This window comes from Heloderma suspectum, chromosome 6, assembly GCF_057233095.1.
Source record: "Heloderma suspectum isolate Gila_16-S chromosome 6, 16-S_ref, whole genome shotgun sequence".
In the NCBI taxonomy this organism is placed as follows: Eukaryota; Metazoa; Chordata; class Lepidosauria; order Squamata; family Helodermatidae; genus Heloderma; species Heloderma suspectum.
The window spans coordinates 63,372,364-63,399,220 of NC_139463.1; the positions used below are offsets into that span (position 1 = coordinate 63,372,364).

Here is a 26,857-nt window from a genome sequence, read left to right on the forward strand (position 1 = left end):
TCCCGGCTTCTAAGAGCCACTTGTCACATGATACTTCCTCTGCGGAGGCATACACTGGTGCAGTCAAAATATGTGTGAAACCGTCATGTGTGAAGTCACAACGTTCATTGGGAAGTTATCATCAGAAGTAGATTTCAAGTGAGCAAAGACACATATGTATGTGTGACATCTTTGCATGCAATGTGCTTTACCTACTGTACACCCATGTATGCTTCTATAGGGAAAATGTCATGTGGGAATCGGGCCCTTGGCCACTCCTAGTTTTGTTCACCTCCTAGGAGTCAAAAACAGCTCCATTCTTTATGCAGCAAACTTAATAGCTGTGGGTGCGCTTGTGTTTCTCACCACGAACATGTAATATGTGAACAACGTAATATGTGCCTCTAACATGGATGTGCACAGGCGCATCGACATGGATGTCTTAAGACATATGTGTATCATTAATGCTTTTCATGTTTGCTGTCTAGTGTAAAACTAAGAAAACAAACCTGTTCTCAGTTAGCAATCTGCTGCCTTGCCCCCCTCCATTTTAGTTCTTTGGACTCTACTTACAGGCATGATGAGGGAAGGATCAGATGTAAGATGAGTCTTTATGCAAACAGTATTCGACAACCACTTTCTCCATCAACATCTTGTGTATATTTTGTATGTCAAATATGTCAGGATTCCTTCCTTCCCTGTTTTTTTTAATGATTCTGGTGACTTTAAGGAGGTTGCCCTTGACAGTATTCAGCGGTCACCTTTTTCCTTGCCTTTAATGTTAGCAACAGAATGTCAACAGATAACATTCTTCCTGGTAACATTGCTACCACGAAGAGAGCCTTTTCTGCTGTGGCACCCTGGCTGTGGAATGAGCTTCCTAGAGAGGTTTGCCTGGTGCCTACATTGTCCTCTTTCATGCACCAGGTGAAGACCTTTTTATTTTTCCAGCATTTTAGTGTTATAGTCTTTTAACTTTGCTGATTTAAATCTGTTACTGTACTTTAAATTTCTGCATTGCTGCTAGGTTTTATTCTGGTTGTATTTTTCTACTGTAGTTTTTATATTTTATAATGTTTTTATTCTGTACTTTGTAGTTTTAATTTTTGTGAACCATCCAAAGAGCTTCAGCTATTGGGCGGTATAGAAATGTGATAAATAAATAAGATAATGAGGCTTCCGTTAGGGCAAGGCTAGGAAACTTTATCCAGGTAGAAGGCTGGATGACCCCCGCACCAAGCCCTCTGTGGGCTGGATGTTCTCTCCTTAGTCAAACATGCCTTACAACATGGACATAAAGCAGGGGATATTTTATTTGGGGCCATAGAGCAGTTTGCCCTGGAAAAGAGGAAAGAGCTTTGTAGGAAGAAACTGCTTAGAAAGGAAGCAATCTTGCAGTTTGATACTGTAACCCCTTCAGGCTTAAATGATAATATTGATTATATGTCTCTCTTGGAATAAGCTGTATCGTATACTCATTCTTGTTTCTATCTTGAAATTGATCACGATACAGGGGATTCTAGAACGTTGTCTCCTTCCCCTATTGGGGAGGACGTGGGGCAAGTGAAGCACCTAGCAGACTGTGTGACCTCCCAATTGGGACAGCAAGCGGCACTCTAAGGAGGAATCCCCACTGTTACCTCCCATCAAAGATAATAGCAGGGAGTCCTCTCTGCTGTGGGGAATGCCTCTCCCTTCATGGGATGGGGCCTCATCTGAGGACCCACAGCCCAGATGGGCTAACCTTGGCTTGTGGACCGGAGGTTCTCCACTCCTGTGATAGGGTAATAAGATATCAGTTTGGCTTGAAGGACCTTACTCAAGAACTACCTTATTCATGGTGCACCTTGGAAGAGGGTGAATAGAATGATAGAATAGTAGGGTTGGAAGGGGCCTATAAGACCATCGAGTCCAACCCCTGCTCATTGCAGGAGTCCAAGTCAGAGCATCCCCGACAAGTGGCTGTCCAGCCACATCTTGAATGCCTCCAGTGTGGGAGAGCCCACCACCTCCCTAGGTAATTGGTTCCATTGTCATATTGCTCTAACAGTCAGGACGTTTTTCCTGATGTTCAGCCGGAATCTGGCTTCCTGTCACTTGAGCCCATTATTCCATGTCCTGCACTCTGGGATGGTGGAGAAGAGATCCTGGCCTTCCTCTCTGTGACAGCCTTTCAAGTACATTAAGATAAGGACAAGGAAGCTCCAGGGAAGGTGAATGGAACAAATAGGCGATGGAGCCCAGAAACCAAAGCCTGCGGGCAGGATAATGGAAGAGTCAGAGGCCTGAGGGAAAGAAGTGGAGAGGGGATGCAGAGTTGAAGAAAGGGAGGGTTGATGAGAGAGAAGATCTGGGGGAGAAAGATTGCACAGGTCCTAGGGACAGCACATAGCTGAGTGCTATAGGCAGAAAGGGGGCAGAGCAGTTGAAGACAGGACAGCTGAATAGAGGGAAAAAAACCCAGGACACAGGGAAACTAAGGGCCAAGGGGTGTGCAAAAAAGAGACCATAGAGCCATGCAGCTGGGAAGCAGAAGTCTGAGGGGAAAGGGAGCATTAAGCAGTGCCAGCCTGAGACACTTTGCTACCTGTAAGAGAGCCCAAATGGCTCTCTCTCACCTGCACACACACACACACACACACACACAGGCCAAATGTCACAGCACCACTCAGACACCAGTTCCTGCCCAGTCTCCCATGCCCAGATATTGCTGCGGAGTGGAGAAGGCATGGAGCTGTGGAGGCGACAAGGTGAAACGGTGAGCCCCGTACTGGGCTTAAGGACCTGAGCAGCATGGGAAGACTGACAGTCAGGATGGGTGAAGGAAGTGGGACAAAGTAGGCAGGGAGGTGACAAGCAAAGACCGGACGGAAAGGTGGCTGCAGAAAGGCAGGGGCCAGAAGGAAAGAGATGCTGTGGAACGGAGGGGCCTGGTTGAATGTGGGGCTGCGGGAAGATGTCACATACGGCCTGCGTGCTGTTGATAGCAATGGAGTGTGGAAGCAAAGATCTGGGCAGGGACAAGCAGGCCAAGAAGGTGGTTTGAATTTCACATGTTGAATGTATTGTGTCGATTCTCCCTCCCTTTGTCCAGTCTCCGGCATGGCAGATATCTAGGCAACCTACCGCTGCTTTAAGGCAGCTGCCTGTGTTCCTGCCGGGGGGGGGGGGGAGGCGCATTCCTTAGCCCCCCACACATACCAGTGGGGGGGGGACGTTCCCTTCCGTCATGGCTGGGTCATGCTGGGGTCATGCGATGGCGACCCTTGCCACCACCCCAGACAATAGGACATTGCCAGGGCAAAGGGTGAATGAGGGAACAGAGGAGGGGTGTCTTCATTATCGGTGCTGAGGAGGCCCTGGAGGGTACGCAAGGTTACATGAGCTGGTGGGGGGATAATTGGAGGGGGTCACATGCTGCTTCCTTCCCTCTCGAGCCCCCACGGCCAGAGATAAAGAGCCTTTTATGGATGTACATAGCCTGGTGTTTTCCGCATGAAAGGCGCGCTCATTAGCGGCACTTTAAATAGCCTTTCAGAAAGACTAACGAAGCCTGGATTGGGGCGGGGGGGGGGGGCAAGCAAGGACAGACCTTGCTGGTGCCCGCCCGCAACCTGGAATATGGGGTCAAAGAGGCACTGGCGAGCCCCTCAGCGTGCCAGCCGCCTCGCCGTGTTTTGTCAGCAAAGCAAGACTGAGTCAAATATGGGGCTGCCTACAAATTAAAGTGGAGAGGCAACTTCAGCAGGGCTTCGTTTTGAGTCAAGGTTTATTTTATCACATTTGTATCCTGCCTCCAAGGAACTAAGAGTGGTAGATGTGGGATTGTCCCATTTTATGTTCATAACAATCCTGCAAGTTGGGTAAAGTAAGCTAGTGAATGGCCTAAGCCTACAGTCACCTAGAATTTTAATCCCGTTCAGGGACCCAGGTTAAATTCTCTCTCTACTATGTCATCCTTGGATGTATGAAATGATCATAAAAAGAAGAGTGCCTCTGAGCGTAAGATGTGTGCAATTATTTCATTTATTTATCAGGTTAAGCAGTCAGAAACACCCTCCCCATAAATACATGCACGCACGCACGGACACACACACACACAACACCCCTCAGGTTTAAGGGTCAGGCTTGAAGTCTGACACTTCAGGCCCTCTTTTCTCCCCGTTTTTAAAAGAAAATAAAGCACCAAAGGTATGCACGGCTTAAGAATAAGTTCTGTCCTATTTCAGTTAATATGGGGACACTTTCTTAAACTGTACACAGAGCAATGCAAATCACTACAGGGCCAGTGCAGACTCACAAGGAAATGTGCATGACATTAATTTTTTTGTTCCCCCTTACCTTTTTTTCTTTTGTCTTGTTCCGTTTTTGCTTTTGTTTTTTACTTTTCATTTATTATTATTTATTTCTATATTTAACTTTTGCTCAGCTCAACTCTCTTGTTCACATCTGGGATGTCTTTACTTTCTAAGTCTGGGACTGTATAAAGGGGGGGAGGGGAGGGGGATGAGGAGGAAGGGACTGGGGAGATATCCATGGTTTGTATTGTATTGAAAAACTAAAAACCCACTAATAACAAAAAGAAAGAAGCCTGTTTTCAGTACAAATGTAATTCAGTTTTACATTTGCCATGAGTATTTAAGACCATTTCTACATGAGGCATTTATTGTGTGCTTGTGAGTGGCCACTCATGGAAATGTGCAGGTCCATTACACAATGTCGTCAACCTTCAGGATGTCTCCCGAGGTTTTTCCCGGTTATCCCGCTTTTAAAAAGATTGGATATGAGCTGGAATATAAGAAGAACCCTGCCATTTCTGTAGTATGTAGTGCCGGCGTGCCATAGTAATTCTGCCACTAGGTGGCGCTGTTCCATTGAAAAATATAGAAAGCCCCAGTAAGGCTGCTGAGAAAGGGTGTTTTCCATTCCACCTCACATTCGTTGTATAAAGGAGCCAATCCTAATTGCGCCACAGAAACAGAAGCAAAATGCTCCAGTAGGGCTGAGAGATTTTCCCTTGATTTTCCCTTAATGACACGCTCGATGATCCACTCCTATCAGATGCAGAGATGTGGCACAGTTATTGCACCTGCCCCCTTCCCCTCAGTGGGAGAAGCCAAGGGCCAGAGCACTGACTCACACAGAGGTGCAGCAGTCAGCCTCCTTTTAAAGCACTCCTCATGCAGAGATGGGGCAGAATTATCCACCCCAGAGGAGGCTGAATGTTGCATTACTATTATTATTTATTACATTTCTATACCGCCCAATAGCTGGAGCTCTCTGGGCGGTTTACAGAGATTAATCTTTGCACGACTTGCTGTTACTGGCTTGTCTCTTTCCATTCAGGAGACACACCCACAACTGCAACTTACACAAAAGGTGGTCTCCTCTGAGAGCAGGTCACTCATACTCCTACAGCAAAAAAGAAAATCCCTTCTAGGCATACACCCAATTCATAGAAGGGTCTGTGAGACCGTGCCAGGCACTGCAGCTCCCATCCACCAACCCCCACTCCCAGCATCCGCTCAGTGTCTGAAAAGGCATGCTTGTGCACAAACAGCCCTTTAAAGATGAGCATATCAACTGTTCATGTTTGCTGTACTAATGTGGAGCCACAGGAAAATAATCCTGCTCTAAGCAAGCTCTCTTATTCCTGCCCCCCTTACACACACACGCACGCACACACACACACACACACCATTGTAGTCCCCTGGGTCATACTTGCAGATTCGCTGGAGGAAGGATTTAGGTGTAAGATGAATGTGTGGAAGTCTTGAATAAAACAACCTTTCTTGGCAGAGTTACTGGTAACCACCCCAGCCCACCACTCCCATCAGCATTTAGTGTGTTTGAATGTCTTCTGGATTCTGCTGTTGTTGGAGTTGAACTACATTATATGGAGAAGATATATCACATCACATGATATAGAGATAGAGATGATAGATAGATAGATAGATAGATAGATAGATAGATAGATAGATAGATTTTTAACCTGTAAGGCTTTACATGGCTTGGGACCACAGTACCTGACGGCGCACTTCTCCAGACATGAGCCTACCCGTACACTACACTCAACATCTAAGGCCCCCCTCCGGCAGCCTACTCCAAGGGAAGCTCAGAAGACAGCATCAAGGGAGAGGACCTTCTCCATGGTGGCCCCCAAATTGTGGAATGATCTCCCCGACAAGGCCCACCTGGCGCCAACATTGTTATCTTTTTGGCGCCAGGTTAAGACCTTCTTCTTCTCCCAGGCATTTGGCAGCATATGATAAGTTTTACTCAATCCTGGATAATTTTATGGTTATGTTTGTTTGCTTTGAGATTGCTGTTTGAAGTTGTTTTAGATATATGTTCTCTTGTGTATATTGTCTGTTCGTGTATTTTTAATGTAAATGCCTTTTAATCTCTGTATGCTGTATTTTTAATGTTTTTAACCTTTGTAAACCACCCAGAGAGTGTTGGCTATTGGGCAGTATAGAAATATTAACAACAACGACAATAATAATAATAATAATAATAATAATAATAATAATAATAATATTGGTACCAAAAAATATAGGTGATCAACCCTTTCAGCCCTGAGGACTGCATGTGGTGCCAAGATGGGGCCTTTGCATGCCAGCACAAACATACGGGGGCAGGGGGGCAGGGATGGGATTGCTGCAGATGGGGAAAATTAAAGCCTCTCCCCCCTGCAGCAATCCCAGCTGCTTCAGGGTCACTGATGGAGGGGGAAGCGAAAGCCTCCTCCCCCCATCTACCCTGATCAGGTTCACTTCTTTCTCACCGCCATTAGCAGCAGGGACCCAGCAATCCCAGTTGCTTCAGGATTGTTGGACCAGTGCCACGAATAGCAATGCTGGGAGAGCAGTTCTTTTCCTCCCAGCCCAGCTCATCAGGATTTTGTGTGTGCACATGCAGCCCATGGGTTGCCCACTCCTGATACATATAGGGACAGGCCCTATTGTTTTTGTTTGCGTGATTTTTAGGGGGTCGCTCCTAGCATTGTGCAGGGTTCATCTTTTTCTTTTCCCATTATTTGTAGCAGTCGAATGTTGACAGGCAATGGAAAAATAGGCATGGAGGTGAGAATCGAAAGCCTGGGGAAAGGCTAGGTGGAAGAGTAGAGTCCTGTGAGTGCGTAGGTTCTCCTTTCAGCAGCTGCACACATGTGATGGGAAGGGCTAGCAGCCTCAGTCCCGCTTCCCCCTCCATGCCCTGGCTGTACACATGGAAGTTTTCATTTGAATACCCCTTAGAAGTCATCCTTTTGGGGTGGAAGACCAAAGTGTGCCTCCAGTCTTAAGTCAGGAAAGAAATATGTCTCGGCTCTCAAATGTGGGAAATGCTGTATAACATCCTCTCAGAAGAGGCCCGGGTGCATGTGGCTTCTCTCTCAGAGGTGCAGTTGGCAACGGTAGGATCTCAGGCCTTCTCTGCAGAGGCAGATTCCTTGTCTTGGAATTCCTTCCCTTGGGAGGCCTGCTTGGTTGGCTCCCCCCATCCAATCTTCAGAAGGTTTTGCTAAAACCTTTCTCTTCAGTAGGGCTTGGAAGTTGCTGGAGAGACTTCAGGAAGGATCTTAGCACACAGTGCTATTTGCCTTTGTTAGCAAATTTAGTGTATTGTGGGTTTTATCCTGTTTTATTGTGTCTATTATATAGGGAACTCCGCCATGCCCCCTCTTTAATGAGCTTCTGCCGCACATTAAAAACGTGGTTGTTCAGGCAGGCATTTGAGGTGGGTTAGGGTATTTTTAGAAATATGTTTTTACTGTAGAATTTTATTGTTTTAAACTGTTTTATTATATACTCTGTACATCGCCCAGAGTGGCTGGGTGACCAGCCAGATGGGCGATCAATAAATTTAAAAAATAAAAAATAAATATTATATGGAATGTGGGCAGAGAGAGCCTGAACTGACAAGTAAAGTGACATTTAAAATAAAAATTTAAATAAACAAAATGATAATGAAATAGAAGCTTCATGTTCGGGGGCTGTGTGTGTCTGATCAACAGGTCCTAGTAATGAGCAACAAGGAAGTAGCTGACGCTACCTTGCCCTGCTTCTCTATGTGGGCTCATGGAGACAGAATACTGGGCAAGATTGTATTGGCCCCAGGAGCGTAGCCAAGTCATTTATAGTGTTAGAGGAGCCTAGAGATCCATAATGCTTGCTTAAGTTCATTATTGGTGCAATTCCCTTGTTAGTAAACCTCTGAGCATGTGCAGATGAGTCAAAAGGCCGATAACAGCCCCTGCACATTCCATACTAATGAATGCTAGAAGGCCTTATCAGGCTGTGCCTGGGAAGTGAAGCTGTGTGTTTATGCTGAGATACAGGCGGCTGTGCTGAGAACCTAGTGCTGTTAGTCTATGCTGGGAGTGGACGCCAGGGGTGCTTCCTGCTGTTATGCAGCCTTATTGTTAACATGTATCGTATAAAACCCATTGCACCCCATGGCTCTTGGTTCAGAGAAGCTGTCTGATCATTGGGTGCGCCTGTGTGCTGTAAGTTACCCAATAAAGTATCCTTGTAAGTAAACCTTTGGATCTGATTTATCACAATCTTGGCACCTCTAACCTAAGGGGTCAATGCCCACGGCCGGGGCAACACAAAGATGGATCCTGGCTGTGACTCAGCAGGTCTGGCCTTCTTGCAGTGAGAGTTTTCCCTTTCCAGTTCTGACCTCTTGGCTCTGTTTTCTCTTACAGGGTACATCCCTAGCTACTTGGACAAAGATGAGCAGTGTGTTGTATGTGGAGACAAAGCCACAGGGTACCACTACCGATGTATTACCTGTGAAGGCTGCAAGGTAATAATCACCTGAGAGTGGTCATCTTAGCCAGAGCATCCCACACTAGAGTGGCTCACTAGGGAGGAATTCTCACTTGGGACATTTAGTGGTCGTAACATGCACTTAGTGGTACCACTGAATGATCCCAGGCAGCCTGCCTAGGGTGGTTCTGCACTGGGGTCACTGCTTTTGCTACTGGCAGTGATGGAAGGCATTTGGCCCTTTTGCGTGGGGGGGGGGAGGGGAGGGATTACCTGGAGCAAGTGAGGAGTCCAGAAGGTTCGAGATCACCTGAGCGAACAGAAGAATGAAGCATTATGGTGTGTCTCAACAAGCTACAAAGCCATCTGGAATGGGTGAAGTCAGGAGGGGGTGGGGGTGGAAGTTAGGAGAACCTGTATTTTTCATGGCACCAAGTTACATTTCTTAATTTATAAACCCTGTTCTGCCTCACACTTAGTTTGTTGGTCAGCCTCTCTCATTGCCTCTCCCCAAATTCTGCTGATGCTACTACTTATTTATCACATCTGTGACTTGCTCTTCCTCCAAGGAACATGGAGTGGGGCATGCATGGTGTTATCTGGTTTTATCTTCTTGTGGTTAGTCTGAGAGATAGTGACTTGCCCAAGACCATGCAGTGAGTTTCGTAGCTGAAAGGTTCATTAATGTGTACTAATGGGAGGCCAAGGGGAACCATCTGGACCTTCCACCATGGCACCAAAGTGTCTTGGGGTGGTCCTGATAATTCATCTTGGATTAGAGCCATAGAAAAAGAATAGGGGCACACACAACTTCCAATTGAACTTCCAATATGAACATCGTAAGCCACCATTGGCCCTTTTTCTCTATGCCTTGCATTGGTGATTAGAACAGGAAAAAGTTTGATTGAATATTGGAAGTGTTAATAGAACTGCAGTGGGACTGTACTGCCATATTCTCCCCTATGAGCCTGCTCGTGCCCTGAGATCTTCAGGGGAGGCCCTTCTCGCGGTCCTGCCGCCATCACAGGCTCGCCTGGTGGGAATGTGGGAAAGGGCCTCCTCGGTGGCTGCCCCAAGGCTCTGGAATTCTCTTCCCAGGGAGGCGAGAGTGGCACCCTCCTTGGTATGTTTCCACAGGCAGGTAAAAACTTTTTTGTTCCAGCAGGCCTTTGGGGATAGATAGTCTGGACCTGTGAGAATATGGTGGATTGGTACTATTGTTTATATTGTTGTTGGCTTTTTTAAATTCTTAAATTTTATACAATTTTAATAGTGTTGATAATTTAATTATATTTTTAACTTTTGTATATTTCTGTTTATATGTTTTAACTGTATAGGTTTTAATGTTATAAAGCCGCCTTGAGTCCCAGTATTGGGAAAAAGGTGGGATGATGATGATACTCAGTTAGAATATAGGAGCTGCTAGGTGGGTGAACCTTGGTTTGGCAATGGAAGGGTAAGGGACCTGCCTTGCAATGGCCACTTGACCCTGATTGCGTTCTCCTCTCTGCAGGGCTTTTTCCGACGGACGATCCAGAAGAATCTGCACCCAACATACTCCTGCAAGTATGACGGCTCCTGCATTATTGACAAGATCACCCGCAACCAGTGCCAGCTTTGCCGATTCAAGAAGTGCATTGCCGTTGGCATGGCCATGGACTGTAAGGGCACGGCGCCCACTGTGGAGGGGTGTGGGGGTTGGCGAGATGGGGAAGAGGGTGATTGCAGCTTCTTATCAGGGGCCTCATGGAAAGGAATGTGGCAAAGAAAGGGCACACGTTTGGGGGGCCAGGGCCGGGCAGTATGTTGCTTGGTGCATAGAGTTGTACGGCTTCACCTTTGAATCCTTACTATGGAGCCCTTGATGTGGCATGATTGCTCCAGCCTTCATACTGGCTATCCCAGAATTCCATAGGGTGTCATAGGAGCTGGCCAATTGCTTTCCATAAGGCTATTTAGCACATGGGTAGCGGCCAGATGCAGCAGGTGCCTTGCAGAGTTCTGATTGGCTATTTGTGAGGCCCCACCCCCCCACTCACACCTCTCTGTTCTTTGCCACCCCCTAGTGGTGCTGGATGACTCCAAGAGGGTAGCCAAGAGGAAGCTGATTGAAGAAAACCGGGAGAGGCGGCGCAAAGAAGAGATGATGAAATCCCTTCAGCACCGGCCAGAGCCAACCACAGACGAGTGGGATCTGATCCAGATCGCCACGGAGGCACACCGCAGTACCAACGCCCAAGGCAGCCACTGGAAACAGAAGCGGAAATTCCTGGTAAATGGCAGCAGTGGGTAGGGTAGACAGAACTCTACTAGGGGTTGTGCATATTTATCAGAATTTATCTGATGCACAAGTCCACATGCTGATGATCCCTTTTTTTCACCCCTTGCTTTCTTTTTGGATAATATTTCCTAGCCCTCCTCCTGTTTCCAGTTGTCTGCATCTTTCCTCCTCCTTTTTCCTTGCCAAGAAAGAAAAATAATCTGGCTACATAAGTAGAAACATGCACATCTTATTCTGCATTGAAGTTGCATTTGCACTGAAAAGAATTGGAAAGTGGTGTGGTTACTACCTAGATTAGGTGTCGGAGTCCACAAAACACATCCGGCCCTTCAAAGCCTCCACTATGGCCCCTCATGGGTGTCCTGACTGACACACACACAGAGAGCAATCCTGATAACAGGTCACTCTTTTCTCACAGGTTGCAGCAGCAAGGAAAAAGTGATCTGCATCAGGATTGCCGGGGTGTTTGTGTGCGTGCATGCATGTGTGTTTATTTGGAACCATGCAAACCACAAGCCACAACCACATCATATGTGGCTTTTGAAGCTGAAAAAAATGTGCATCCCTGACACAGGGAGTTTGCAGTCTATATGGGCCACCTTTCCTGTGATTCTTCTTTCTAAATATGTGCGTAAGGAAGCAGGCTGAAGTGCATACAAATGCACAATTTTATGGTATGCAGATGGTCAGATACAAGTTAGAAGAATGCATCTGGCAAAGGTATATTCATGTTCCATCTGATTAGTTATGTGTTGCAGTGGGGCTGTTTGCATGTAACGTGCCAGGTGCATTCCACAGCCTTTTTGAATAGTAAACCCCTGACTGGGCTTAGAGGGGGTTGCTACATGACATCCAAACCTGGACACTATACCTTAATTGTGGGTTAACAACCCACAGATAACCTAACTACTGATTGTAGGTTAACTGTGGGTTGTTTAAGCCACAATTGTCTGGGTTCAGATGTCACATAGCGACATCCAACAGGCCAGTCGGAGTTGAATATTCAAAGTTGTAGCAGAACGTGGCTGGCGCACGCTACAGCAAAACTTACAGTGAATTAATTAACACACAATTTACCACTGTTAGTTGTGAACCAGGTCAACAACACACATCTCTGGCTGTTTTCTAGCCGTTCTGCCGCTCTCACGTCTAGAATACAAGAAAAGAACACTATGAAGGTTGGGCAAAACCTGGGCTGTGTGTACTTTGACCCAGTGTATTTAACGTAATTAAAATTCTGCACCAAGAAAAGCTGAATTCTGCACCCCAAATCACATTCTGCATTCCCACAAAGTCACAGTGTCCACACAGCTGTTGGTGTAATGTTGTATATTAATTGTTTATACAATGAGAAGGAGTCGCCCCTTAACACACTTGAACTACCTGCTCACAATCCAGCTGCCTGAAAAGTGTCGGGGGAAAAGTGGAACACTTCCCCTCCACTCCAGCTTTTCCAGTAATTGTTTTTGACAAGGCTGCAGTCACCATGTGCTCTCCTATACTAAACTTTGAAGCCAGTTGCACTCTCGTGGCTGCCCCCAAAGAAATCTTAGGAACTGCAGTTTTGTGAGAGTGCTGAGTGGTGTTTGAAAGCGATCTTCAGCTGCCTCACAGCTCCCCTTGTTTCTTGTCTGGAAGCCAGGACTGGGGTTATGCATAGTGACTCCTATCTGTGCACATTTCCTCCCCACCCCCACCCCAATTCTCCAAGCATGTATAATGTCCTATTAATTAATTACTTTCGCCACCCACCCTTTCATCCAGGCCAACGTGTTTCAATCGAGTGGTTAAGGAGTTGTGAACTGGCAGTGTCCTTTTTAATCATGAAATTTTATTTTATTTTGAAACAAGGTTAACATCTTTTTGGTGTAGGCTTAAAGATGAAGTGTGTGTGTGTGTGTGTGTGTGTGAGGAGTGTTCAACTGCATTAGTGATTTGTGAGTATAGGAGCAGTGCAGCAGCGGTGAATTAACTGAATTAATGCAAAGCATGATCCTGCTCATGCGGGTGTTCAGAGAGTGGTAAAAGTGACGGATTTCTGTCCTCTCTTTCAGTATTGAACTCAGTCTATAAGGCCGCAGTTGCTGTGTGTTCTCTCTTTTATATAGCAGTGCATTCTTGGGGTTCTGATAGCAGGCCCTGAAACATTAATTTTTTAAGAAAACATCACATTCCATACAGTCTTTAGGGTTAGAGGTCGCCCTCCCCCCAAAAGCTACCCTCATGCCTTCATAAAAGCATTTCCTGCATACCAAAATGGAAATCTTTTCCAGGGGTAGGGGAGAAACAGGCAGTGCCCTGTATCTGAGAGAGCCAGCTTCTGAATTTTCAGGGACAACTCTGTTTTGGGGGCAGTAGTTTGGGAGCTGGGGTACTCAGTCACCTCACAGTTGCCGAGGTTCTAGTAGCAAAGTTGGTATTATCTTGCAGAAATAATTTCTCCAGTATGGAGCACATATTAGAATGAGGGGGAGGAACAATGAATGCACTTCCTGAAAGGTTTCCTCAAGAGACAGATCGGCTTTTGCCTTTCCAGAATGCTTATGAATTAGCAATACAATAAAGCTTATACACCCTGGCTCCCGCCCAACTAAGGTTAGTCATGATGACTAGGTTCTGTTGAAAGCAATGGGGCTTATGTTTGCCACAACTGACTCTGGTTCAATGGGACATATACACCTAGCTCGCACAAATAGCTGGTAAGGCGACAAAACCTGTTCCTGGGCTGAACAACTTCAGATGGGAGAATCACACGGTAAAATGCTTCCTCGTATTAAAAAAAAAATCCCTCCATACAGAAATCAAGCATGTTACAAAGAAGAGTTCTAACCTCCATGTCATACTAGAATTCTGTAGCCCGGGTTGCACGCTCAAACAACCCATGGTTAACAGACACTGGGCTGTTTGTTCCCACTTGCTTGCTTCCACTTTCTGAAATAACCCAGAAATGCCCCGTTATTGGGATGTTCTTGTGATGTACGAACCAGCACTCTGGGTTTTTTAGGGTTAAACAACCCAGAATTTCAACCCATGGTTAGTTGTTAGGTTAAAACTCCAGGTTATTTAACCCTAAACAACACAGAGTGCTGCGTTTGCATCTCATGAGAACAACACACAATTGTTTGGAAAAATGGAAGTGGAGAGTGGGTGGGAGGCAATGTGCTCACTCGGTCCCGTGTGACCACACCAATTCCTGGGGTGTTTAACCCAGGAATTGGCATTACATATGAACCAGGTCTATGTGTAGGGATTTTTTTTTTTTTTAATGCTGAAGCATTCAACTGTGCAATCTCCCAATGGTAGTTTGAAATGTGTGGAAGTCTTGAAGTTCAAGTCCAGAAACAGTTTTCCCTCTGTATCTGCTTTTGAACAAGGTCTTAATCACAACTCCATTTAGCTGGATTGGGGTCAGAGGATGCAATTTCCTCATTCCTTTTTTTTTTTTTTTTTAACACACCTTGATTAGAATTTGGTAGGACAACAGCCGAACAATGATGTTTTGGAGATCAGATGTGGCCATGGACTACCAGTTAGTTACCCCTGGCTTATACCTTATTTAAAAAAGCAATTTCAATCCCTTCAAACTTTTTTTGTCCTTTTTAATCTCTTTTAACTGTTTTAAAGGCTGTATTGATTTGAACTAATTTTTTGGGTGCATGTGGTTATTGCCCTTTAGGAGGTGGGCTGTTAAAGTAATATGTTGCTTACTGTATTATATGTACATACAACATAGGACACAGTCCAGTCAATGTGTAAGTCCCTTTTATTTCAGTGGGAGAGAGGTAAGCAAGTGCTCTGCCCTCTAATTGAAATCAATTGCATTTTAAAGTGGTTTTACATTACTTGTGCCCGTGATATTGAAAATGTACCTGCCTCCTTTCCTGGCTACTGCATACATTAGATTGGACATTTTTAATGTGGGACAGTTGTAACCCATCCTTAGCAATGGTGGTAAGCTCAGACGTCTACGTGTATGGTAATAAACCCGAGAGATTATAGTTTTCATTAAATGCAGTTTTCTCCCCCTGCAAGAGCTTGTCAGGTGCTTCGGACCTGCAGAGAGGCCCTTGAAGGGTTAAGCTGATGGAGCAAAGGGACACAGCTGTGACCTCGCAGCTCCATCCAAGGGCAGAGAGTCCGGAAACCCGCACCCAGAGCCCCTCCCTTCCCCCACTCTCCTTAGGAGGGCTGGGATTGCTGGCTTGGGGCGCCCTCTGCTGGCCCTGGGCAGTCTGTGCCAGGGCAGGGCAGGGCACGGAGGTCACGGGAAGTGGGGTTTGGGAAGAGGAGATTGGGGACCGACCGCCTGGGTGGGTTGCGGAGAAGCATTTCACTCTTGTGCCACCCCCGTCCCCCATCCAGAGGTTTAGAACACAGGACAGAATCCCCCCTCCATGTGGTAGAGGCATGCACTAACTGGGCAAATTGTCTTTTGAAATTCAGGCCAGAGAATGGTCTGAAAGCGTTATGGTGCAGTTCTGACGCTGAAGCTAAGCTGCCTGGATGGGAGAACGAGATGTGAACCACATTGAGTTCTGTGAAGGAAGAGCAGGATGTAAGTGTGCATTTTGACACACAGTTTGAGCAGAAATGATGTACAGCAGGACCCATGTACAGAACCTATCAGCCACACATAAGAGATGGTGAGTAGGCCGCAGCATCGCTCACACCCTCACCGCAGCCCCTCCCTGTAGCTGCTCCCTTCTCAACGACGCTTAAGGGATATTTTATTATTTATCTATTATTAGATTTATTAGCCGCCCATCTGGCCAGCTGCGCCGGCCAGCCACCCGGTGTACAATACAAATAACAACAGAAAATACAACAAATCAACTGAACAAAACAACATTACTCTAAAAAGAACCTAACCCACCCCAAATGCCCACCTTAACAGCCAGGTTTTCAAAGCCTGGAGGAAGCTCATCAAAGAGAGGGTCATTCGGGAGGGGATTCCACAGAGTGGGGGCCACCACAGAAAAGGCCCTCGTCCTAGTCCTCACCAGTCTAGCTATCCTGGCTGATGGGACAGACAGAAGGCCTTCCAATGCCGATCTTGTTGAGTGGCATCCCTGGTGTTGCTGGAGGCGCTCCTTAAGATAGACTGGGCTGGAACCGTATAGGGTTTTAAAGGTCAATACCAACACAATGAATTGGGCCTGGAAAACAAGTGGTAACCAGTGCAACTCTTTCAGCACAAGACATTAACCAGGTTCCCCATTTAACAGTCACCCTCAGTCAGGGTTCGCCTTAACCAGGATTCATGTCTATGTGTAAGACACAGGAGGGGAATTTACTCCAGAAAGGCTATGTGTGCAGAACTAGACCAACTCAGTAGTTGGCATGGGTGGCAAAATTCCAGGGGCTCAAGGCGAACTCCAGAATAAAATCCCGGCCCCAGGCTTAGATCCTTGTGACAACAAGGTGTAAGGGAGCCGTCCCCAACCTTGTGCCCTCCAGATATTTAGGACTGCAGCATTCCTAACCATTGCCTGTGCTAGCTGAGGCTGATGGGAGTTATCTGGAGGGATCCAGGTTGGGGAAGGGTAGTCTAAGGTGTAGGGACAATTATGTCTCCCTCCTGCTTTTCTAATCGCATTCTCCCTCACTCCATACAAGTGAATAGAGTGAAAGTATACATTTGCTTGTATGACATTTTATTATTTATCTATTATTAGATTTATTAGCCACCCATCTGGCCAGTTACGCCGGCCAGCCACCCGGCGTACAATACAAATAACAACAGAAAATACAACAAATCGACTGAACAAAACAACATTACTCTAAAAAGAACCTAACCCACGCCGAATGCCCACCTGAACAGCCAGGTTTTCAAAGCCCGGAGGAAGCTCATGAAAGAGGGGGTCACAGAGCAAAGGGGCTGCAATTGAGTAAATCCTTATGGGGGCAGAACATAATTGTTCCCCAGCCTAGACCCTGTTGTCCCCTTGAGGAGGAAACCATTATTACTCACACACACCAGACTGCCGGACAGGAAGAGCAAAACTGAACTTTAGCAGTTTAGGGATGTGGTCTGAGTCAGTGCAGTTCACTGAGCCCCGATGTTACGTCCACACTGGCTCAACGAGGGCATCAAGGTTACCCTTCAAATGTAGCAATAACTTTGTGGAGAACTGTGGGTTTGGGTGCAAATGGGGGCTGCCTTGAGCAGAGTCCATAGCAGCTGTAGCCTATCTTGTAGGGTTTGATGTTGCCAAGCTTTTGTATCCTATAGAACCAGACTGGAATGTTCCAGAACAAGGGAAACTACCTTGTGATCCTGTACTCCTTAGAAAGAGGGTGATGGCTGGACGTGTTTGAACCTGTTTTGCCATTAGATCAGAATGGGGACAGAACTCTGACCCCCAGTAGCTGCTAGACGCACAGTCTGTGGCAACAGAAGAATCTGAATGCATGCGTGGTGGCTGTTGCATGCGTGGTCATGAAGGACAGCATTTAAAAAGAGGTCAAATCCCATCTCTGTGGGAGAGGAGGAAGAGGAATTAGCTTTGTAGTGCATACAAAGGTACTGCTGTGAAAAGGGCAGTGTTGCTGATTTGTAATGAACACATTACTTCTGAGCTCTTTATTTTTTTAAAAATAAAAGGCACACCAAAAATGATTGAGCGGTTTGTAACATAGGAGAACTTGAATGGGGAAGATCCACCTATGGAGGGTGGCTCTTGGCCGACACCCATGGAGTCGAGGAACACTGCCCCGCCCACCTCCCCCATCACACACACATTCCCATTTGTTTTTCAGATGGTTCCATTTGCACAAAAGAAGGTGAGTGGTAGGTCATATAAACATATATGTAGTCCGTCCGTCCATCCATCCATCCATCTATCTATCTTTTAAGCTGTGCTTGAAGAACCCCTTGTGACTTCTCTGTTGATATAATGCCTATCTTTACCCTTACATTAATCAACCCCAGCAATAGGGCTCCATGTACCCCAGCTCCGTGCTCCCCATGAAACCCTGAACTACACAACATGTGTACATAAGAACATAAGAAGAGCCATGCCGGATCAGAGCAAGGGTCCATCTATTCCAGCATTCTGTTCACACAGTGGCCAACCAGCTGTCAACCAGGAACCCACAAGCAGGGCATGAGCGCAACAGCACCCTCCCGCCCATGTTCCCCAGCAACTGGTGTACCTGCCTCTGGTCCTGGAGGTAGCACATAGCCATCAAGACTAGTAGCCATCGATAGCCTTTTTCTCCAGGAATGTGTCCAACCCCCTTTTAAAGCCCCCCAAATTGGTGGCCATCACTACATCCTGCGGTAGCGAGTTCCATAGTTTAACCATGCACTGTGTACATGATATACATTCAGCAGGTATGGATATTCGCTTATTCTGCAGAATTTATTCTGCGGGGCACTGACGCCTACCCCGTGCCACTGGAAATCCCATTTAGGCTTCTGAGGTTCCACCAGATGTATCCACATCCACTACCTTTACCAGTGTCAGCTGGCCTTGGTAGCCAAGCAAAATTTGTGGCCACAGGGCCCTGTCCCTCCCCCAAAGAGCCGGGTCTGGTCCCTCACACTCTGCCTCTGAAACATGAGGCCAGGGACAACCCCCTGCTCAACCCCTGCTCCACACTTGGACCTGGGGCTGGAGATCTTCCCCCTCCCTCCAGGCCTGGGGCTTGTTTCGATGCTCTCCTTCCAAGGCACATGGAGTTCTGGAATGACAGGTCCAAACCTTCCCCTGGGCCAGATGGGAAGGCTGGTGTTTGCTGTAGTGCTCCACTGGAGCTTGATTCAGGTATTCTGCCTTTGAAGTCTTCCCATGAGCCTTGGAAGTGGAGCGGCAAAACATTCCTCCCAAACTTTGAATTGGAGAAGAGGTGGGGATGGACCCCCAAACTTGCTGTGCTCCACTTCCAAAATCTGGAGTGCTGCATAACTCCAGGGATGATCCATACCCCATTTCCAGCTCTGCAGTGGGGAGGAAGGTCGAGGCCTGTCACACTTGCCTGAGGGCAATGGCATGGTTCTCATAGCAAGCATGGCAAGGGGAACCGTGGGCCACTGAACTTTGCAGCTGTGAGGACTAGAAATGTGCATTAAAAAAGAGAGTGGAGATTCTCTGGGTCCTTAATATTTGCATAGTGTAATAGCAGAATAATATAAAGAGCTTTGCCTAGTAGGGGTTGGAGAGACTTGAAGGAGAGAGAGGAGATATTGAAAGCTAGAATGTTTATTTACAGTTCTGAAACTGGAAAGTGGTTTTCCTATGGATGGGGGTGGATCAAAAACCACCTTTCTGCATAGGTTTAATTCTGCTTGTCTTAACTCACTCACAGCCCGAAGATATCGGTCAGTCACCAATGGCCTCCATGCCTGATGGGGACAAAGTGGACTTGGAAGCATTCAGCGAGTTTACGAAGATCATCACCCCAGCCATCACCCGTGTGGTGGATTTTGCCAAAAAACTGCCCATGTTTTCAGAGGTAAGCAGTGGGTAGATGGTACCAGAGGGGTGAGAGCAGGAAAAGAAGTTTGGTTGTGATTCCTTGAACACTCAGAGATGATGAGGATATTGTTGTTGTTGTTGCTGTTGTTATTTACATTTCTATACTGCCCCATAGCCGAAACTCTCTGGGTGGTTTACAAAAGTTAAAACTTTAAAATACAGTATACAAAGTTTAAAAACCATTTACATAAAAACATATGGACGATATATACAGACAACATATAACTAAAAGCAACTTTGAACTAAAAACAATTTTTTAAAAATCCAACCATAAAACATAGCTTAAAACAACACTGCTTCAAAAAGTATACAAAAGTCAGCAAAAGGAACAGGAGTTCTCAAAAGGGAAGGCCTGTCAGAATATCAGCGTCTTTAATGCCTGCTTAAAAACTTTCAACGAGGTCAGCAGGTGCATTTCAACCGGCAGGTCATTCCCCAATGGAGGGGCTCAAAGGAGAAGGTCCTCTGGCGTGTGGCTGCCAGTCTCACATTAGGCAGCTGCAACAGAGAGCCCTCAGAGGGCCTTAGGAGGTGGACTGGGACATAGGGGGGAAGGCACTCCCTAAGGGACCTTGGATCTAGACCATGCAAGGCTTTAAAGGTAAGAGCCAGCACTTTATAGATATCACAACTGTGGGCTGCCCGCCTTAACACTGATTAGTAAGGAGAATAGCCACCAGTATGGAGTAGCCTCCTCCAGCATTACAATCTTCAGGGCTGGCGGTCGGCAGGAGATATAAAAACAGTACCTCCTCATATCATCCCCCAGACTTGGTCCCAGAGATTTTGGTCCTAGCTGCCCCTTCCCACCCACTCTGCCTTGGTCCTGTGTCTCTCTTCACCTCCTCTTTCCTACATTCATGCCAGCATATACATGGGAGATGAATTGCTTAGCCCCTTGTAGATAAAAGAAATCAGAAAGACAACTGGGGAATTCTGGATCTTCTACCCAGTTTGGTTGCATAGCATCATGATGTCATCACATTCATTATGTGATTCCTGATGGGCTGGGAGGTAGGGGTTTGTTTTTGGAAACGTTTCTGTGGGAGCACTACTTTGGCTCCCAAAACCAAAATGGCTGGGAAGAGTAGAAGAACATCCAGAGTTATGAATTTCCTCATGAATTAGGATTGGCCAGTGAGGCCCTGCTCTCTGTGGCTCCCTTAACTGATGTCAGGTTGATTTCCACTAAGGGCAGGGTTTCTTTTGCAACAGTAGCACCTTACTTTTGGGGCCTTCAAAGGATACTTCCCTATTTTTCCTCTGCTGTTATGTTTAGTTCAGGGATATGTGAATCTTTTACTGTATTAGTGTTTCATATAGGATGGCTTTAGTTGTTTTTTTTATCATCATCTTCATCATCATCATCATCATCATTTCTATACCTCCCAATAGCCAAAGCTGTCTGGTTTACAAAGATTAAAAACATTAAAAATACAGTATACTGAGATTAAAAGCCATTTACATAAAAAACACATGAACAGACAATTGTCAGGAGCGCCATAGTGGCCTTTTTCAGTAGACTCCAATAGCCAATTCAAGACACAGACGAAAGGATTCTTTTCAAGGCTTTAATCCTTTTACAACTTAATGACTCTTTCAGATGCTAATCACCAGCGACTAAGCAAGGAACAGCAGAGTAGCCTATGCTCCGAGTAGGCAGTTGATTCTCGTTTGAAGGAGAGTCACTTGAAGACCCTGAACTTATGGGCTAGGGAGAGATCCTCCCTCTTTCCCTTGGGTCCACGGGAAGCGGCTGTTGCTTGCGTGCCAAACGGGCGCTATGCCTCCTTTCCGCGCCCTCCATCGCTCGTCGCTCCCTGCGTCTGCATCGAGTGTCTAGCAAGCCCCCCTCCTGCACTTTCTCACTGCTAGGATCGCTATCTATCTCAGGAATGCCGGCAGGAGGAATCTCTGCCAGCTGCTGTGCCTGTGAGGGATGAGCTGGCTCCTCTCCCACAGATCGCTGATCCTCCTCAGAATCAGAACTGCTCTGGGGCTCTATGGGCTCAGTTTCCACCCTGACAACAATATACACAAAAGAACATATATCTAAAACAACTTCAAACAAGGAATCACAAAGCAAACAACCATACACATAAGACATTCCAGGATCGATTAAAACTCATATGCTGCCAAATGCCTGGGAGAAGAGAAAGGTCTTAACCTGGGGCCGAAAAGATAACAATGTCGGTGCCAGGAGGGCCTCATTGGGGAGATCATTCCATAATTTGGGGGCCACCGCCAAGAAGGCCCTCTCCCTTGTTGCTGTCTTCCGAGTTTCCCTCAGTGTAGGCAGCTGGAGGAGGGCCTTAGATGTTGAGCGTAGTGTTCAGAGCGTAGTTTGGTGTTTTGGTCCTTGTGTGCCTGTTCAGTGGAAAGGATGGATATAAATAAGTAAGCTGTGGTCAAGAACCAGGGGGATCAGTCCAGTGGTGCTGGAGGAAGGGAGCAATGAAGGAAGCAGAGAATGCATGAGCATGAACCTGCAAGAACCTGCTACTCAGGCATGGCCTAATAGCTGTCCTGGGAGCATTTGTAGTTGGCTGGAGCCAGCAAGGTTCAGTCAGCTTCCTCATGAGCTCAACTGGTGACTCGACTGGAAGAGCAGTATCTCCTGCAGACAAGTGGCTTTTCAAGAGAAGTATCAAATTTCCCACTTCAACATGCATCCCAATTTGCTCTTTCCTGAGTGAACCCTGATTCTTAACATCTTGCGGTTTTTCACTCTTCTTTCGTTCACACCCAAACATTCTGGCCGTTCTGTTTCTGGGACCTCAGCTTAGAGCCCAGCCATTCCTTGCCTCCTGGTTCTCTTGGGGCCTCCCTCCTTGCTTCACTGTTCTGTCCTGGGCAGCAGAAACCTAATTCCATGCAGCATGGAACAAGACTGCCCTGCTGCCGCAAAAGCCAGATCCTAGTTGACCATCTAGGCTGAGGCCAGCAATGACCGTGTTTCTCCCTGCCTTTAGCTGCCTTGTGAGGACCAGATCATCCTTCTGAAGGGCTGCTGCATGGAGATCATGTCGCTGCGGGCGGCTGTGCGCTACGACCCCGAAAGCGAGACACTGACACTAAGTGGTGAGATGGCTGTCAAGCGGGAGCAGCTGAAGAACGGCGGTCTGGGCGTGGTGTCAGATGCCATCTTTGATCTGGGCAAGTCCCTCTCTGCCTTCAACCTGGACGACACTGAAGTGGCGCTGCTCCAGGCCGTGCTGCTCATGTCCTCAGGTATGGGCAGCTGACTGATCGTGCACTCAGTATACTCTTCCCCCTCTATCCCATGATTGCCCCGTTGAAACGTAGAAAACTGCCTTATACTGAACCGGACCATAGATCTATCTAGCTCAGTCTTGTTTATGCTAACTGGATTTCAGACTGGGGTCTTTCCCAGCCCTACCTGGGGAGTGAGTGCCAGGGATTGAACCTGGGCCTTCTGCGTGCAAAGCAGGGGCTCTACCCCTGAACTAAGGCCCTTCCCTTAAAGGGTGTGGACTTGGGCTGATTTGTTTCAGAGACCCCTCAGCCACTAACTACAGCGTGGGATGTGTTTGGATACTGGGCATGGTCAATGCAGGCGTGAAGGGGCAAGTAAGAGTACCATAAGGTAGAGAAGAAGGTGACAGAAAGTGTAACAGAGGTGGCAGAGGTGGCAGAGACATCATCTTGAAACAGGGCTGGAAAAGACTTCCGTCGGAAACTCTAGACCACTGCCGCCAGTCAGTGTACACAGCACTGAGCTAGATGGACCAGTGGTCTGACTTGGTAGCTTGCTATGTTCGTAAGCAGGCTAAAGTCCCAGTCCAGCCCTACAGCCTGACAACTCTACCCCGAGCAGTCAACCAACACAAGCGCAGAGATACTGTCAGGAGCGCCCTGGCGGCCTCTTTCAGTAGACTCCAATAGCCAACTCAAGAGACAGACGAAAGGATTCTTTTCAAGGCTTTAATCCTTTTGCAACTTGATGACTCTTTCAGATGCTAATCACCAGCGACTAAGCAAGGAACAGCAGAGTGGCCTATGCTCCGAGTAGGCAGTTGATCCCCGTTTGAAGGAGAGTCACTTGAAGACCCTGAACTTATGGGCTAGGGAGAGATCCTCCCTCTTTCCCTTGGGTCCACGGGAGGCGGCCGTTGCTTGCGCGCCAAATGGGCGCTACACCTTCTTTCTGTGCCCTCCATCGCTCGTCGCTCCCTGCGTCTGCGTCAAGCGTTCAGCAAGCCCCGCTCCCGCACTCTCTCGCTGCCAGGGTCACTATCTATCTCAGGAATGCCGGCAGGAGGAATCTCTGCCAGCTGCTGTGCCTGTGAGGGATGAGCTGGCTCCTCTCCCACGGATAGCTCTTCCTCCTCAGAATCAGAACTGCTCTGGGGCTCTGTGGGCTCAGTTTCCACCCTGACAGATACCTCGCAGCTCCTGTTGCATTAGCTGGCAGAGCAGCAGAAGCAGTGATGGTGAATCCTGGTCCAGTCACAGCACACTGTCAGGGCGAGGCCAGCGCTGCGAGAAGCCATAGCCAGATCTCAGACTTGAAAGGCCTGCTAGAGGAACAGGCAGTGCAGCAGGCAGAAAGTACTACTCTGCTGACCAGGTTAGGGCAACGCACCAAGGGGTTACTTCTAGTACTTCTAGCAGGCCTGGCCAATCCAGAGGCTTCATACGTCCTACCCATCGCTGTGCGTGATGTTGCACACTCCTCAGGCCCTTGAGGCCTGGGCACATCAAATCCCCAGGGCGCTCCGCTCAGCCCCAGCCCATGAAGTCAAAGGCCCAGAGTCCTTGATATAGGCTGCTTGTTTCCGTGGAGATTAGAGTAATTGGTTGGCTGCGAAGGCAGAGCGGGGAGAGCCCATCTGTGAACCCGCAGCTTATGGCCATCTGACATGCATCCTCCATTCTGTTCCTCTTGCAGACCGCAGTGGGCTGATCTGTGTTGACAAAATTGAGAAATGCCAAGAGACCTACCTGCTGGCATTTGAACACTACATCAACTATCGCAAACACAACATTCCCCACTTCTGGCCCAAGCTCCTCATGAAGGTGACCGACCTGCGAATGATTGGGGCTTGCCACGCCAGCCGCTTCCTGCACATGAAGGTGGAATGCCCCACGGAGCTCTTTCCCCCGCTCTTCCTCGAGGTCTTCGAGGATCAGGAAGTCTAGGGTGTGGGGACGGAGGGGGCAGACAGGGTGGCATGGGAGAATTGGGGACGTGGGGCAATTTGGGATTGGGGCGATGTCTGGACTAGGGCCACAAGGCCCCCACCTCATCACCTCGGACACAACAGATTTTCATTTTTTTTGTTCTGTTTTGTTGTTTTCATTTTCCTTTTCATCTTTTGTTTTGTTTTTCTAAATATTGCACGTCAGCATCAGTGAATCATGTGGACGGGGAGGCAGGAAGGGCATCGTTGATAGGGGTTGGGCCACCAAAAAAAGGTCGAAACTATACAGAACCTTTGTTATGAGGTAGACTTGTGCAGTAGCCAACACTTGTTTGTCTAGGCAGACTTTAAAAAAATTAAGTGGGCAATACAATTCCCACCTGCCCCCTGTGTATCTTACTTCCTCCAATCCCCTTTTGTCCCAAAGTTTTCTTTCCAGAGTAAGACATCTGTCTTAAATTTTGATATAATGTTAAGAGGAGGAAACCAATCCACATGTTCCCCCCCCCACACACACAAAAATCTTTGCCCTTCTCCCCATTAAGAAAGAGTTTCCCTGCCCCCACAGCACTGGAAACAGCTGGCACCTCTCTGCTTTAGCCCTGATCAAACCTCTCTCGTTAAATGGACTTGATTACCAATATATATAAATATATATATGTTTCTTTTGCACATAACAGTCCCAGGAAACGTCAGAGTGTGTTTGGTTGTTTTATTCTTGTTTTCATTTTCTTTTAGAACTTTTTAGCATTTAGTTACCCTCCCTGGGAGGCTAAAATATAAAATGCACTTTTTTTGTAAAAGAAATAAAGATTTTTTTTAAAAAGAAAGAAAAGGAACCGAGAGAGGAAGAGAACGATCCTATTAAATTATTGGGATGTCGGGGCGGGGAGGCAGTGGGGGAAGAAAGTCACAGGTGGTTTGGCAATTTTTTTAAAAAAAATACGCAAATTGAGGCTCAAGGTCCAAGCGTGAAGGACAAATGCACTTTGAAATAGACAAGGACTCCCCCTCTCCGCTTCTCCCCTGGTGGAGAAACAGGTGATTGAATCAGAAATCTACTTTATTTTGCTTTGAATCGCACTGCAGGGCTTGAACCTAAGGGGTGCCTGCTTTTTATTCCAGTGCTGAAGGGTATAATGATCGACCTTCTTCCCTGCCCCTGAACTTCCTCCCTTCCCCAAGGCTTCAGCCAATCTACCTCCATGCTGGGTAAGGTGCGCAGGATCAACATGTGCCCACCCACTCTTACGCTGTCTCCCCTCCCCCCCCTTCCCCCCAGTTAAAGGCCGCATGCAATGTTCCCACTGGGCTTTTAAATGGCCCTTGCTAGTTCTTTGCACACGCTTTCCCACGCCCTGTGGCGGTACACTTCTTGCTGCACTAGTATTCTTCCTGCCCTGCCCTGCCCTGCCCTCCCTCCCATGTTATTCTCTCTGGGGAAGCAGAAACCCTGACCCTTCAGTGCTCCTCCAAGAGAACCAAGTAAGGGTCGAATCTTTTTTTCTTTTTTGTTGTTTTTGCAAATGGCACTTATCAGTATAGAACACAGGAGAAGGATGACATTCACAGGGAGATGGAAGCATCCCTCCCACAACCCAGAGATCTGCAGACTTCCTAGCAGTGAGCAGGGCGTGACTAGTTCTGCGTAACCTAATTGGGGAAGGTGCCAAGCATTTTGCTCTCTGCTTAAAAACCTGTCTTCTACATGTTCCCAACACCCTTAAACCTTCAGCCCTATTGTAGCACCAATTGTACTCATGCCCATGGGGAAAAGGGCAAAGACCTCTGCTTAACTGGCTCCTCTGTGGCAGGGAGCATGGATGGGGGAAGAGCACTGTTTCTGAAAGTCATCCCTGCCTGATCCAATCTAGTTAGCCCTTTTGGAGGGGCACCGGATCATGGGAATCATGTTCTAATGCACTTCCTTCCCCATTGTGGTCATCTCTGCCCACCCTTAATGCCATGGGCAGAACCAAACCCTTAGCCTCAGGTTGCACAACTTAGCTAGGAGGAAACCCAATTGGGGATTTGTGGTGGGCAACCCACATTTGGAAAACAGAATCAGCCAAGCTGTCGAGAGAGAAGCACCCTGAGTTCCCAGGTTTTCAACCCTGGATTAGCTGTCGTTTGGTGACACATTTTTCATTTTCACTGTTCTGCTTATCTGTTCGT

At 47.3% G+C, this 26,857-nt stretch overlaps 1 protein-coding gene across 2 annotated transcripts in view; it reads left to right on the forward strand.

The window, feature by feature from the left end:
- Window positions 1-25,481, forward strand: part of THRA (thyroid hormone receptor alpha) — a 147,721-nt gene extending 122,240 nt beyond the window's left edge. The window contains exons 3-9 of one of the 2 annotated variants that reach the window (XM_084804562.1): window positions 8,693-8,793; window positions 10,270-10,417; window positions 10,823-11,028; window positions 17,797-17,820; window positions 19,348-19,494; window positions 22,490-22,748; window positions 24,430-24,780. In XM_084804562.1, the coding sequence (XP_084660688.1) occupies window positions 8,693-8,793; window positions 10,270-10,417; window positions 10,823-11,028; window positions 17,797-17,820; window positions 19,348-19,494; window positions 22,490-22,748; window positions 24,430-24,680 (1,136 nt within the window). In that variant the 3' untranslated portion in view covers window positions 24,681-24,780. Of the gene's footprint in view, window positions 1-8,692; window positions 8,794-10,269; window positions 10,418-10,822; window positions 11,029-17,796; window positions 17,821-19,347; window positions 19,495-22,489; window positions 22,749-24,429 lie in introns of both variants that reach the window. The other variant, XM_084804564.1, reaches the window with a different exon arrangement.
- The last annotated feature ends 1,376 nt before the right edge of the window (window positions 25,482-26,857 follow it).